The 15,847-nt window shown below is 45.7% G+C and overlaps 1 protein-coding gene across 2 annotated transcripts in view; it reads right to left on the reverse strand.

Moving 5' to 3' along the window:
* The window catches only part of FRAS1 (Fraser extracellular matrix complex subunit 1), a 188,285-nt gene that overhangs the window by 62,779 nt on the left and 109,659 nt on the right, over positions 1 to 15,847 (reverse strand). For both annotated transcript variants that reach the window (XR_015058289.1, XM_085881638.1), the window contains exons 26-30: positions 5,170 to 5,330; positions 4,930 to 5,077; positions 4,578 to 4,783; positions 4,270 to 4,426; positions 3,970 to 4,170 (exon numbers count right to left, since the gene is read on the reverse strand). Coding sequence is in view for 1 of the 2 variants with exons in the window: in XM_085881638.1 (XP_085737764.1) it covers positions 3,970 to 4,170; positions 4,270 to 4,426; positions 4,578 to 4,783; positions 4,930 to 5,077; positions 5,170 to 5,330 (873 nt within the window). In the remaining variant the exon portion in view is untranslated. The remainder of the gene's footprint in view (positions 1 to 3,969; positions 4,171 to 4,269; positions 4,427 to 4,577; positions 4,784 to 4,929; positions 5,078 to 5,169; positions 5,331 to 15,847) is intronic.

Below are 15,847 nucleotides of genomic sequence, written 5' to 3' on the forward strand. Positions count from 1 at the left end.
GCATGCCCTGACTTTTTTTAGGGCCCTGATGCTTGTGGAGGAGCTGCGACACAAATCCCGAACACACGAGACAACATCAGGCTTGACTTTCACACAAACACAGCCACAGAGATTGGGGGACGCGACATCATTTCCCAGACCAGCGATACCAGTGACGTCATCTTCATGACATCGCTTTTCTTTCCACACTCAATGGGGACAATCAAGGAGGAACCACAACAGGCAAAAACTAAAAACATCAAAACTGAAGACCAAAACAGTGCAGTCATGGACAGTCGATACCAAGGAAACTCTGTTGGGGTGTTTCGAGTGCACAGATTGCAATACGTTCAGTACTGCATGCGACCGTCTGGATGACTATACAGACAATATCATACATTAGCTTTTGTGAAACCATGTGCATTATTGCATCGAAAGCAGTGACCTCATATGCCAACAATAAACTCGAGTTTACGAAGGACTTACAACTGCTCAACAAAAAGAACTCTGCTTGTATTAATGGTGGGTGACAGGATGCAAAAGAAAATTGCCAAGGACAAACTGCAAAAAGCAATCGCTAAAGTGAAGGTCAACTGGAGAAAGAAACTCGGGGAGAAATTCAATGCAAACGACCTCCACAACATCTGGCAAGAACTTCAAAGAATCACAATTCACAAGAACCGCCCCCGCCCCTCCCCCCACCACCCCAACCACCACGATTAGAGACGAACCCACGCTCCTGGATCAGCTCAACAAGTTCTTTGGGAGATTCGACAAATCCAATACCACACCATGCCAGGTACCACCACCACCACCACCACCACCACCACCACCACCACCATCTTCACTCTCTCGACCCCTCTCTCTGCCATCCAACCACACGCGCTGAGAACAATCTTCAAAAAGCAAAACACAAAGAAAGCAACAGCACCTGGTAATCTCTCCCACTTGGTGCCAATGACCAACTAGCCCCCATAATCACAAACATCTTCAACACCTCCCTTCCACAGTGCAAAGTTCCAAGATGCTACAAAGACTCTACAATAATACCCATTCCTGAATCATCCAAAAATCTCATGGTTCAACTACAGACCGATCGCCCTCACATCAGTGGCCATGAAAGAATTTCAACGCCTGATTCTTCGTTATTTGAAATCCAGCACGTCCCATCAGTTTGACCCCCTGCAATTCACTTACAGAGCTAACAGGTCTGTTGACGACGCAGTGAACCTGACACTTCACCATACACTCCAACATCTGGACGCACCAAATTCATATGTATTCATCCCCTATGTTGATTTTAACTTGGCCTTTAACACCATAACCCCCTTCAAATTGTTCGATAAACTCACTGAACTGAACATCAACACTTCAATGTGCCACTGCATTCTGGACTTCCTGCTTGACAGATGGGTTGTCAAGGTAAACAAACTGACATCATGTCCCCCCCCCCCCACCACCCCAACCACCACGATTAGAGACGAACCCACGCTCCTGGATCAGCTCAACAAGTTCTTTGGGAGATTCGACAAATCCAATACCACACCATGCCAGGTACCACCACCACCACCACCACCACCACCACCACCACCATCTTCACTCTCTCGACCCCTCTCTCTGCCATCCAACCACACGCGCTGAGAACAATCTTCAAAAAGCAAAACACAAAGAAAGCAACAGCACCTGGTAATCTCTCCCACTTGGTGCCAATGACCAACTAGCCCCCATAATCACAAACATCTTCAACACCTCCCTTCCACAGTGCAAAGTTCCAAGATGCTACAAAGACTCTACAATAATACCCATTCCTGAATCATCCAAAAATCTCATGGTTCAACTACAGACCGATCGCCCTCACATCAGTGGCCATGAAAGAATTTCAACGCCTGATTCTTCGTTATTTGAAATCCAGCACGTCCCATCAGTTTGACCCCCTGCAATTCACTTACAGAGCTAACAGGTCTGTTGACGACGCAGTGAACCTGACACTTCACCATACACTCCAACATCTGGACGCACCAAATTCATATGTATTCATCCCCTATGTTGATTTTAACTTGGCCTTTAACACCATAACCCCCTTCAAATTGTTCGATAAACTCACTGAACTGAACATCAACACTTCAATGTGCCACTGCATTCTGGACTTCCTGCTTGACAGATGTCAGGTTGTCAAGGTAAACAAACTGACATCATGTCCCCCCCCCCCCCCCCGTCACTAATCACGGGCACTCCGCAAGGCTGTGTTCTCTTCCCTCCCTTGCTTTTTCCCACTCTTCACCAATAACTTTGTATCTCTTGATAACTCCATTAAAATACTGAAATATGTCAATGACCCCACAATTATTGGACTCATTCCAAACAAAAACGAGGAAAACTACCACCATGAAGTTGGTAGAGCAGTCGAGTGGTGCTTTGCCAACAATCTTCTGCTCAATGCCCCAAAAACCAAATAAATAATAATTGACCTCAGATGTAATAAAAAAGCCGCAAAACTCCTGTCGACGTCGATGGCCAAACAATAGACATTACGGACCACCACCACCGATACTTTAAAATGGGACATCAACACAGAGGACGTAATCAAGAAAGCGCAACACCGAATGTATTTTGGACATCAACTCAAAAAGTTTAGCGTGAATCGCCGGCTGCTGATCCAGTTCTACACCGCGATAATGGAGAGCATTCTGACATCACCATTTACAGTATAGTATGGAAGCACTGATGCACATACAAAGAAAAGACTGGAAAAGATAATCATCAACTCGGCAAAAAAATAGCCAGCTGTGAACTCCGCTCCATTGCCAATTTGCACTAAAAATGGTCCATCAAACGAGCAAGAAAGATCATTGAAGACCTGCACTCTCACCCCGCATGTCATCTCTTTCAACTTCTCCTTTCCAGAAAACGTTGCAGATCACTTACCACCGGACCAACGCGCTTTAAAAACAGCTTCTTCTCAACAGCAGTAAGAACTCTGAACACTCAGAAACCTCTTTTTGCACTTAATCGAAGAAAACCGAGCACTTAATGTTCAGCTATATTGACACACACCGTCTCCTGTATATCGTATGTGCAATCTGTCTCCGCTTTGCTTTGTTTTAAGTCCTGTAAAATAATGTATGATTGTCGATTGCTGCAATGTGCCAAAGCAAATTCACATCAACCGAGGTTGTCTGGCAATAAAAATCTTGAATCTTGAATCTTGGTGGACGTTAAAGATCTCACAGTGTCCATGAAGAGTAGGTTGAGCAATCGCTGGCATACTGGCCAAATAACAAATTCCTGTTTCAATCTACAGTGGGCGCTGCATCAGCAACACAGCTGCACCACCTGTCGATGAAGCTACTTGCAGCCATGCCCTGCAGATGAAAGAAGAAGCCTTCCAGACAGTAGTCAGAGCAGGAATTCGAGCCGAGTAACAATTATATGTTTAGTTGGATCCATTTTCACCGGAACTCAGATCCAGACATATTCAACTCTTTTCAACTTTCTTCAAGATATTTCTGGACTATACTACCAGCCCTGGTCATACGTTTCTACTGAACAGTCATATTCCTCAATAGCCTTACTGTCTTGTTCACAGAAAGAGTGTGATCATAATCACCGTAAAAAGATCAGAAAGTGCTGACGTTTTGGGCTTTACTCTTTGTTGGATCAAAGAGAGAGGTGTGCTACAGGTGAGCAATACCTATTGGACAGAGCTCTCAAAAGTGAATAAGCCTCTATCCAACAGGTATTACTCACCTGTAACACATTAATGGTGAGGTCATCGGTGAAGTCACCCACCCGATATCAACCACTGCCCATTTTACATCTCTCTCTCCCTTGCTCTAACTTGGGGGTAAAGCCGGAAACGTCAGCACTTGGTGATCTTTTTATGGCAGATAACCTTAAGCATGTTTTGGCATGGTTTTCTTGTCTTGTTCTGCCAAAGCAGACCACTAGTTCTTTGCTGGAACTTGCAACGATTTTTGTTGTCATACTCACCTTGTTTGAACTTAAGAACACGACTTTTTGGGTTGTAATCCAAGCCAGACTGTGCCGAGCCATCTCGCGTGCTGCACCGAACCCTGGTGTTCTTCTTAAGGTCCCCGGTTCGAACTACGTGGAGTGTGATAGTGGCCATGCCTTCTTGCGAGGAAGGTTCAAGCACCTGATAAATGGCCTGCTCAAACTGAAGAGTTGGGGCTGTGGATGGCAAGGAGGTCCTCAAAAATCAACCATTTTATTATTCCGGTATTCAAAGAAAATAACATAAAACCACTTCCACAAAAATGCCTCACTCACCATCCTCTTTGTTTGTGATGGTAACAATGGTCTTCCCAAGAGACCCTACCCTGGCACCAGCCACATCTCCACTCATAGGCTGACCTAATACAAGATGGAACTCCTCTTCGGCTTCCAATGTTGTATCATCGATCACGTGTACTGTGCAATTCTTCACCTGTTCCACAAGACATCAGTCTTCTCATAACATTTTAAGTTGGTGGAACTTTCTTATTTTCATTTTTTCCAAATCAGAATGAAGCGTTCACTGCAAGAATAGGAAGTAAAAATAATAATACAAGCAGTTTTAAAGCATGGAAACATCAAACCTTTTCCCCAGGCTGGAATGTGACAGTTGAGGCATCTGTGTCCGGCCGCTCTGTATAATCTTCCCTCGGAATAGCTGATCCCTGGCGAGTGTAACAGCGAACTGTGGTTTCACTGCTTAAATCACCACTCCTCAACACGAGCACAGTGAGAACGCCTTTGGTTTCTTCAACCTCATATTTTGCCTTCTCAAACTGCATGCTGGGAACTTTGGGTAAAGGTTAAAGATGCAAGTAAGCAAGACCTCTTGCAATGTTATCAGTGTTGTATCTTAAAACAGTACTCAACAATGCTTTAATGTTATGAACAAGGAGAAAATAGGCCTCATCGTGGCATCATTAAGTCTTCACTCACCATCTTGATACGAATCATCGATTATGACGGTGGACTGTGATGGTTCAGCCAGCTCGACACCCTGCGCTGTATTTAAAAACATAACAAATGTCTCGTTCCCCTCCAACGCAGGACGCTGGGCATCATCCAGAATAGTCAGCGGGCAAGTCTGCCAGGATATTAGGTCAATAAGATAACAAGGACGTATGCTTTAAATGGTATGGATGAGATTCATTTTGCATGAGTTATTTCATGTCTTACAGCCTCCATTTTTCCAGAAGAAAAGACCACCCGCTTTGAGCTGGCCACATAGTCCATTCCTGGTGTGGCAGATGCCGGTTGGGATGGTCGTGTGGCACACCACACCGACGCTTCAACAGACAGGTCTGAACCTTGACGCACCAATGGGATTTGCACAGTGCCTATGAGAAACAGAACATGACTGTAAATGCCCCCCAAAGTAAATGCCCCCTCAAAAAATAACATTCCTGTGATTTGCACAAAGCATTGGCCTTACATTTCATTGGACGGCTAGTTACATCAGCTGCACTACCCATGTTGAATTCTGTACCTGTGTCGATTGGAACAAGTCACTTAAAGAAGAATGTACAGTCGAGTTTATTGCATAATCGAGTCCCTTTATAAATACTAGTGTGGGCCCGTACGTGCGTGCCCGTACGTGCAAAAAGAAAAAGAAAAAAAAAAGAAGAATTGTGACGTCAATTGTGACGTCATAGCACCGTGTCCTGTCATTGATTTGGTAATTAAATGGCCATAACTTGGGAACCACTTATCTGATTAATATCAAACCTTGAAAAGGCACATCCACCGGACCCCAGCAATATACCTGGCAAGTTTCAATTAGATTGTACCAGTGGTTGTGAAGAAACAGCAGTCACAGACAGACAGACAGACACAGAGATTGCTGGAATTATAGATAGACTAGTGCGGGCCAGTAAGTGCGTGCCCGTAGGTGCGGGCCCGTAGGTGCGTGCCCGTACGCGGAAAAAATTATTTTTTTTAATTGTGACGTCTATATTGATGTCATAGCACCGTGTCCTGTCATTGGTTGGCAAATAAATGGGCGTAACTTGGGAACCGCTTGTCCGATTAATATCAAACCTTGAAAAGGCACATACTCAGGTCCCCAGCGATATACCTGGCAAGTTTCAATTAGATCGGACCAGTGGTTGTCGAGAAACGGCAGTCGCAGACAAACACACATCCAGACAGACAGACACACAGAGATTGCTGGAATTATTATAGATAGAAGATGAAAGAAGTAATTAATTAAGCAAGAAGGAAAAGAGATACTGTACTTGTTATAGAATGATGGGTCAGTCATCCCTCAAATTCTGTCACCCCACCGACACAATAGACTTCAGACCATTTACAACCTTAATTAATGTCACATTATTCTACACTAGCAGAGTATAGGCTCTATGGGCGATCTTGTTCTCAGTGTGCAACGCGTTCTTCTGACGCATATTTATTTGGGTGGTGTATAAGCAACTGACAGCTCTGTATAGGCAAAAAATAATAATAAGTTACCCAGGTTATGTGCATGAAGAAAAAGACATACCGATTCCTTATAATTCAAAACACCTCACAGCTCTGGGAAACGTGGGGACAGAAATAATGTACTGTAAATGGTGGGGACTTGTAATACCCTCCCCCACCTGGAGGTGGCGCTACACGATGCACATTTTCAGAGAATTTGCGGCTCGGGACAGTAAAAGTCCAGGTAAAGAATGATGACATAATTTTGCAGTTATAAAATTTAAATGTGGACACGGTGAATTAGCATGCATGATGGGAAGAGTTGTGAAGTTGGACAAATTTCTATTTATAGCCCTCAGATCAAAGGGACGTACACGGCCATAAGTGTGACAGAAGACACAGGACAGAATAGCCAATTATATAACAGCGCGGTGTCGCCGCACTGCAATAACCACTTCTGTCACCAAAAAGGAGGAAGAAATCACCACCACAAGAAGTTTTAAAAACACTTCTGGTGAAAAACAATGAAGAACGAGAGTTACAACGCTGCGCGTCAACAACAAACAGAACAGGAAGATTATCACATCCTGCTCAGAAAATCAACTTCCCGTGTAACACAGAAAACGATTCAGCACAAAAACGTCGCTCTTCCGCATTAACCCCGCCCACAATTCACCCAGCAATCTCCGCACACAATCCACCCGGCAATCTCCGCCCACAATCCACCCGGCAATCTCCGCCCACAATCCACCCAGCAATCTCCGCCCACAATCCACCCGGCAATCTCCGCCCACAATCCACCCGGCAATCTCCGCCCACAATCCACCCGGCAATCTCCACCCACAATCCACCCGGCAATCTCCGCCCACAATACACCCGGCAATCTCCACCCACAATCCACCCGGCAATTTCCGCCCACAATCCACCCGGCAATCTCCGCCCACAATCCACCCGGCAATCTCCGCCCACAATCCACCCAGCAATCTCCGCCCACAATCCACCCGGCAATCTCCGCCCACAATCCACCCGGCAATCTCCGCCCACAATCCACCCGGCAATCTCCGCCCACAATCCACCCGGCAATCTCCGCCCACAATCCACCCGGCAATCTCCGCCCACAATTCACCCGGCAATCTCCGCCCACAATCCACCCGGCAATCTCCGCCCACAATCCACCCGGCAATCTCCGCCCACAATCCACCCGGCAATCTCCGCCCACAATCCACCCGGCAATCTCCGCCCACAATCCACCCGGCAATCTCCGCCCACAATCCACCCGGCAATCTCCGCCCACAATCCACCCAGCAATCTCCGCCCACAATCCACCCGGCAATCTCCGCCCACAATCCACCCGGCAATCTCCGCCCACAATCCACCCGGCAATCTCCGCCCACAATTCACCCAGCAATCTCCGCCCACAATCCACCCGGCAATCTCCGTCCACAATCCACCCGGCAATCTCCGCCCACAATCCACCCGGCAATCTCCGTCCACAATCCACCCGGCAATCTCCGCCCACAATTCACCCGGCAATCTCCGCCCACAATCCACCCGGCAATCTCCGCCCACAATCCACCCGGCAATCTCCGCCCACAATCCACCCGGCAATCTCCGCCCACAATCCACCCGGCAATCTCCGCCCACAATCCACCCGGCAATCTCCGCCCACAATTCACCCGGCAATCTCCGCCCACAATCCACCCGGCAATCTCCGCCCACAATCCACCCGGCAATCTCCGCCCACAATCCACCCGGCAATCTCCGCCCACAATCCACCCGGCAATCTCCGCCCACATCACACCCAACAATAAGTGTGACAGAAGACACAGGACAGAATAGCCAATTATATAACAGTGCGATGTCGCCGCGCTGTAAAAACACCCTATAAAATGGCCAAAAAAAAACAACACATGCAAGACAATCTTACAGCACTAAATGAGATTTTTGTGGGAGAGAGTTGTGAAAAAGGGGAAAGTAAGGAGAATTGAAAATGGGAGCAAACAACAGAGGGAGTAGGAGGGTGTTTGGATGTGGTGAATGCAATCACGAGGAAAATGCATGCATAGATCTGCACACAGACACTAATAAATTCTTATATACAGTAGGTGCCTGCCAACTAACCAAGCCTCCTGCAGTTATGTACTGATAAAGTAAGGGATGTGTTTATGAAGTGGATAAGCATATGCACCATTCAACGACAGTACAGCACACAATATTGCTTTTGGTTGTGCTGAATATTTCTTAAATTTGTTCTTGGATTTAGAAATTTAGTTTCAGACACAGAACCATCTTCAGACAAAGACCAGTGTCATTCTAAAATATAGAACTGTCTTCTTTCCCTATTTGAATATCTTTGGTACAAGACAATTGAGATATTGTTTTGAAAACAAGAATAGTATGATCAGTTTTTTTGAGCTCGAGCTCGAGCATGAGCATGCCGCGTGACATGAAGATAAAGGTCCCATGAAGATAAAGGTCTCAGTTAAAGGTCCCATGACACCCAAAGGTACTGAAATTTCATATATATATATATATATATATATATATATATATATATATATATATATATATATATATATATATATATATATATATATATATATATATATATATATATATATATATATACGTCCTATAGGAGTTTTTCATCGTGATTTCAGATCTGACAATGTTTTTTCACAATACTCATTCTGTAAAGTGTAAAATGCATAATTAAAAAAAACAAACCTCTTCGGGAACGCCCCTAAAAATTCTCCTGAAAGGGGCGTAACCCACATGACGTCAACTGCAGGATTACAAAGGCTGCACGTAAATGACTCGGGTTGGTGGTCTACGTAATTCTATTGGCTTTCTGTGCGTTTCCACATTCGATTGGTCGACTCAATCGCTTCGTTCATTTCTGCTTTAAAAAAAAAATCGAACATTTGGTTTTGAATAATGGATGACATGGACTTTGATTTGCCTGGTAGTGACAGTGAGTGTGAGAGAAATGAAGGATTTTGGTCTGAATCACATGGAGAATTGTCGGATAACGTAGTCGCGGGAGGTGAAGTTCAGGCAGCTGGAAATGAAATACGGCCTTACCAGTTCGAGCCCGAAGCAGGACAAGCAGAGGAAAATGGCGATGAAATTCCCAGCATTCATGATGATCCGGAGGACATCGAAGGAAGTCTTGTCAATAACAACTGGTAAGACAAAATCCTATTCGTAATTCAATAATGTAAATTCGACTTGCATACTGCTCGATATCAGAAATATTTTAGTGAGGTGACGTGACCAGCACAGCTTAGCGGGCATGTTGCACCACGGCGAATGAATCGCAATCAAGGCCGGAGCATGTCATCGGCCGTATCTCTCCGCACATAAAACGAAGCAATCTCGCTGTCCGGATACGATGAAAACTTGTGTGCAGAACACACCTTGGGACACAATTGTCTCGAGTAGTCCGATAAATCTGACGTTCTGTTGCATTTTTATTTATTTTATTCCTACTGTCGTCATGTATCACCAGTAGAAAACAATGAAGAAAAGAGAATAATAAAAGAAAGCTACAGCACGTCACATTTATCGGCCTAGTCGGACGGACGACGGATTTATCGGCCTAGTCGGACGGACGACGGATTTATCGGCCTAGTCGGACGGACGACGGATTTATCGGCCTAGTCGGACGGACGACGGATTTATCGGCCTAGTCGGACGGACGACGGATTTATCGGCCTAGTCGGACGGACGACGGATTTATCGGCCTAGTCTAGAATCTAGAGATCTCGAGTGAATCCACTCTGTGTGAGTTTCTGCATGTGACGTCAACGCTGCGGTTCGCTGAAGTCAACTTTTTTAAGGGGCGGGGCGTAGCAAGTTGTGCAAAGCACCAGAAATGTTCAAAATATTGGTCTAATTATCCCATTTTTTATTTAAAAAAAAAAAAACATGGGTGATTTCTTCACTAGGAAGGTCAAGTTAATATATAAATAACCAGAAAGTTTTGGGTGTCGTGGGACCTTTAAGCATGGTGTGTTTGTGGTGTGTGTATGTATGTCTGTAATAATAAATGTGTGTGTGCGTGCATGCGTGCATGCGTGCGTGCGTGCGTGTTTCCTCCATAACTCCAAAACCATGAAACCTCGTGGCCCAAAACTTTGCATGCATAGTAAGGGAACTCCAAGCTGGTGCTTGAATGAAAACTGAGTGTTTGGGTTAATTGAAACACCCCTTTTGAAGATAATTTAGGGGATGCTCATCACAAAAAAAAAACACAAAATAAGCCTTACCAAGATGGCCATGCACCATGTTGGTCAGCACTCTGTCAGCTTTCTGCGGTCTTAAGCTGCTATTTTGTTTGGCCTGCTCAACAATGCCTTGAATTGGAACAGGTGACAACGGTTTCTTAACGAAAAAGTGCTCAATTTTGTGTTACCACTTTCCTCACTCATATTAGCGAATGCCTATTCATCATAGTTATGAATCACTGTGTACATTGCTTTTGTAAGTGCTATCATTTCCAAATGAGGAGCTTGCAGCGATTTCATGCATTGTATGATGTCATTATGCACGATGGACTGTCACCGACTAATTGAAGTATATAATCGAAATATAATTTCGGATTTGAGGATCGGATCTTGTGGATTTTGGAAATAAGGATTAACATTTAAATAATCATATAAATACAATAGATACGGTGTAAATTAAACAAAACCACAAGTTTTACTTTTTACATTTATTCCAAAATAGCGAGGTGGGTGAGAGTAAACATATTGTTGTAGATTCGACGGTACTTAACAGCACCGCCGTCTCAGGGGTTATAACGCCGGCTAGTTCAGCACAGGTCTCGGGTCACGTGCCTCAGATCACGATACCAAAGTACACCTGGGCCGTACCAGTTGGCGATATAGACCCCGGCTACGGACTGGGTTTGTCAGAGACAGAGCGAAGTCTGCCAGTCCGTAGCCCGTTTTGGTTTTATATACAAATCGAGCAGATTGTTCCTCGGCGCGGCACAAATAAATTCAAGGCAGCAACTTTCATATGAATCAGCCAGATTTATTGGGGACACCTCGGGGAAACACAACACAAACAAAGCATTCACGAACGTTATCATTCATCTATAACCCGCTCTTAATTAGGGAGCTACGGATACGGGTTTCGAAGGGAGCCCTAGCAAAATAAACCTTCGGCCTGAACAACATGAAGACAAGACACAGAGTACTTGGTGATGCCTCATGGATGAGAGGAAAAGTGTCGAAGGCATGAATGCGGCACGTGAAAAGCCGATGTCAATGGATTTGAGTGCCCAAGCTCGAGCATGCCGCGTGGCAAGATGGCGGCGACGGCCTCCTTTTTGTCGGCACCGCTCACGCACCAGCCTCAGCGCGTCCAGCCCCCGTAAGGTCATCGGCACAAGAGAGAAAGATCTATGGTGTGTTCCAGCTGACTTCTCACAAGGTCCAGTATGCGAATCCAGGCCTGGCCAGTACACCAGACTAGGCCAAATCTGGGTGTTGGACTCTGCAGGTGGATCGATGAGATCAAAAGACGTGTCGAGCCGTGCAGGGAGTCAGGACAGAGGCCCGTGGCTGGACTCAGGATGAACCTGTGGATCACTCTAAGGCTGGATCCATGGCCGAGGAGGAACAGCCGGCCAAGCCACTCTTCACAAAGCAGATCGCGGACAGACCTCAGGCAGTTCCTCTTGCCTTTTGGGGCGGGCCTTTCTCACGAAGCAGATCGCAGACTCACACAGCAGCCAGTTCCTCTTGCCTTTTTGGGGCGGGTCTTATGGTCCGCCTCCGGGGATCCGTGATTGCAGCAGCCCTCCGCCAATGGGTCGCCAGCACGCCTTGTCGACTGACTCTCAGGGCGCTGGGTGGGGGATGGTTAAGAGGGGGGCAGGAAGAAGAAGACGCCTCTCGGTACACCACCACTGTATGAACAATGGACAGCCGACTACACCTCCCGACACACATGTAACGTCGGATTACCAAACAACCTGGCTAAACATGCATTTAAGGGGGGATCTGGCCTAATCCTATATTTAATAACCCATTAAGGGCCCGTTTCCGCAACAATATTACGTACTGTTCTTATGGTACTGTTCTCTTCCATAAATAGAAAACGCAAGACAGTTTGGAAATGATGATAATGATGATGCTGTGGGAGGGGAAGGGTGGAGGTTGGAAATAATTGGATGTAGAACTTGTGATAGATGTTGGATCATCGGGAGCGCGGCGATGTCGCCTACTGCATTGCCACAAAGAACAATGGCAAAACGATCCTGCTTGGACAGGAAGGTACGTAATGGCATCCTTTTCCAAAATAATCCCATATTTTCGGTGTTAAAAACCTTCTCCGGCATTAATCACTTCCTTCACCTTGGTTAGTTCCATGAGCCATGGTTGAACTGCAGCCTTCAGCCTCGGGTGTCTCGTGATAACAATAGTAAATCCACAATGGGTTCTCCTGTACACCAGTCCACTCAAAGGCATTTTTTCTGTTTGGTCATCGATCCAAACATCAAGCGCTTTGCCCATCCTTTCAATGTGAGGATCACGGGACTGGAATGAGACTTTTGGGCCTTACCGGCAGGAATTCAAGCCTGGTGTTGGCTTAGTGGTTTGGGTTGTGGGCTTTGGATCTTAGGGTCCTGAGTTCAATCCCTATCAGCCACTGAATTAACAACAGGTGGGGTTGACTTAGCCTGTCATCCTTCCGAGGTCAGTGAAACAGGTACCATTGAACTGGTAATAGGGGCATTGCATCAGTGGTGCCCCCATACTCGGCAGCAGTGGCGATGCACCGTTGATCAAAGCCAGTTGAAAGCATGAAATCATGCCACCACAAGAAGTGAAAGCATTAAAAAAAAAGTAGAAGCAGGAACCCTTGCATGGATGTTTGACTCACATTTACACACAGTTGATTCATTGGTCTGGTAATGGTGGCCCACAGACACCACACTTTCACTTCTTGCTGATGTATCTAACAACTGGATCTAACAACTCAAAGAAAGGAGGAGACACCAATGATTCTAAATGCCTTGGCTTCTACAGCATGAAGCCGAGAAACGTGAGAGCAGGAGCACCAGCCCAGAGGGGAGAGCAGTACTCCATCAGGCTGCGGACGAAAGTTTTGCATGTGGTCAGGAACTCAGGTGTGCCAAGGAAAGACTTTGCCTGACAGAAGATGCAGTCAGCGACTGTCTTTGGAGGCCAGCTTGGAAATTTGGCTTTCCCAAGAAAGATCATGGGAGATAGTGAGACCCAGAAGCTTGAATAAAAGGACTTCTTCAAGAGGCTTGTTGAGAAAGTAAAAGGGGGGGGGGGTGGTTCTAGACGATACTTTCAGAGAGACGTAGTGAGGGTGTGAGATTTGTCAGGATTGAAAGATATATTCCAAGTGTTTGACCAGCTTGTGATTTTATCCATATCTTCAGAGAGTGAAGTGGAGGCCGCCTGCCAATCAGAGGGATGGGAGATGGTATGGCAGAGGGTGGAGTCATCAGCAAAGAGATAAAATGGATTTTCCAGGGAACCTGAGAGATCAATTTGGGAAACCAGAAAAAGCACAGCGCCAAGAACACTGCCTTGAAAAACTCCAGCCTGGATGGGAAGAGGAGATGAGAGAATTCCATCAAGAGCCACGCGTTGACTGTGATGGAAGAGGAAGTCCGTGAGCCATAAGTATAGATTGCCTTGAATGCCATAAGAAGAGAGTTTGGTGAGCAGTGCGGGATGCCAGACCATATCGAAAGCACGCGATATGTCTCGGGATATGGCTCTGATCTCATGTTTAGCATTGAGGACCTCCATCTATTGTTGGGAAAGCAGAAGCAGCATATCCAAGTAAAGGTAGAGTGACCTGGTCTGATCCTCATTGATGATCGGAAATCAAGCCATTGGAGAAGAAGGATTTGATGTCAGAAGCGATGATGGATTCCATAACCTTGCTGATGATTGAGAGCAGGTTGATTGGTCTGTAGTTGCAGGGATCTTTTTTTCTGCAGAGCAGTTTTTTTTTGTTCAAGTCACTTGAGTTCCCATTGGTTATTTTAATATTCAGTGTTACAGATTTGTATCGCTGCTTGCATCCATATGACAGATCTCCTTACATTGGTAAAAAAAAAATCACAATATATTGTAATGGTCGTGGATCTTCAAGACCATTGCACCACCAGGCCAGTAGGGAACGAGGTCTCCGTGTCCAATCAGGTAAGTTGGGCACAAATCAGCATCTCAGATACACAACCACAGGGAATTTGCTTGATAGAATTGGCCAAGTGAGCCATCAAACAATTCCCTTATGGAGGCGCTTTTAATGCTTGGACCCAACCTGCCCATCTGAGGGGTTAACCTTCCAAATAGTTATGCCATGGAGCCTCACAGACAATGACCACACACAAGTTCTCATTAACAAATGGGATTTATTGCATCGAATTGGGTGGGGAAGAAGAAAATGACACGGATACAAGCAGCTATAGAAATCTGAAACACTGAATATTGAAATAACCCATGGGAACTCAAGCGACTTGAACAAATAGCTTAGCCTCTCAATTCAGGAACACATGGGACAGAGAAAGAGTAGATGAGACAGGGATGAGAGAAAATCTGTTCTCTGCACTAAGCTTAAACACACGGGGTGAGTCGCTGCTCCACACAGATTGCCCTCGTTCCCACTGCATGCCCCAACCTATGCCTCACGACCCACAACTTTGAGCACAGCATGACCCCAGTATGAGTAGAAACCATGAAACCGGCAGCATGGAGGCGAGCAGACAGGAACCACGGAGCAGGCAAGTGCACAGTGGCGCAGGCAGGAACCACACGAGTGATAAAACGAAGGCGACCACGAAGGTGATGACAAAGTCGATGAGAGTGAGCAGGTGACCAGACAACAAAATCTCAACCAATGAGAGAGCTAGTCCAGCGTCCTGGCTTTTATTAAGTCCCGCGGGGTGGATTGGACCATCGCGGTGCGTACCCATTGATCGACGTGACCATGAGGTTCGGCTCAGTGGCCGGAGCTAATTGATGTACAAGCCGAGGATTTTCCACATCACATGCGGCCCATGGTCCAGGTGTGTGACAGATCTCCTTACATTGCTGAGTACCCAGCATGTAGCGAGCTTTTGTACAGTTTTCTTTTGCTACTAATAGTACAAAATTATATGAGGGAAGATGTATGACGAGGAACATGTCAGAATGTAAGGGGGGTTGGAGGGGGAGAATGGGGCTTCGACACAAACACTCAGGCAGGAGAGGACAACAGCTATCCAAACACTTTGCTCGACACTATATTTGTAATTCCATCAGGCTTAGGCTACCTTACACTATGTAATAACTATTTTACTCCATCCCCCATTTAACGCCGATACCAGATCCGAAACAATATGATAATAATAATAATAATAATAATAATAATAATAATAATAATAATGATAATAATATTA

The sequence above is a fragment of the Eptatretus burgeri genome, chromosome 5 (assembly GCF_056783735.1).
Source record: "Eptatretus burgeri isolate ZD-2024b chromosome 5, Ebu_testis_v1, whole genome shotgun sequence".
NCBI lineage: Eukaryota > Metazoa > Chordata > Myxini > Myxiniformes > Myxinidae > Eptatretus > Eptatretus burgeri.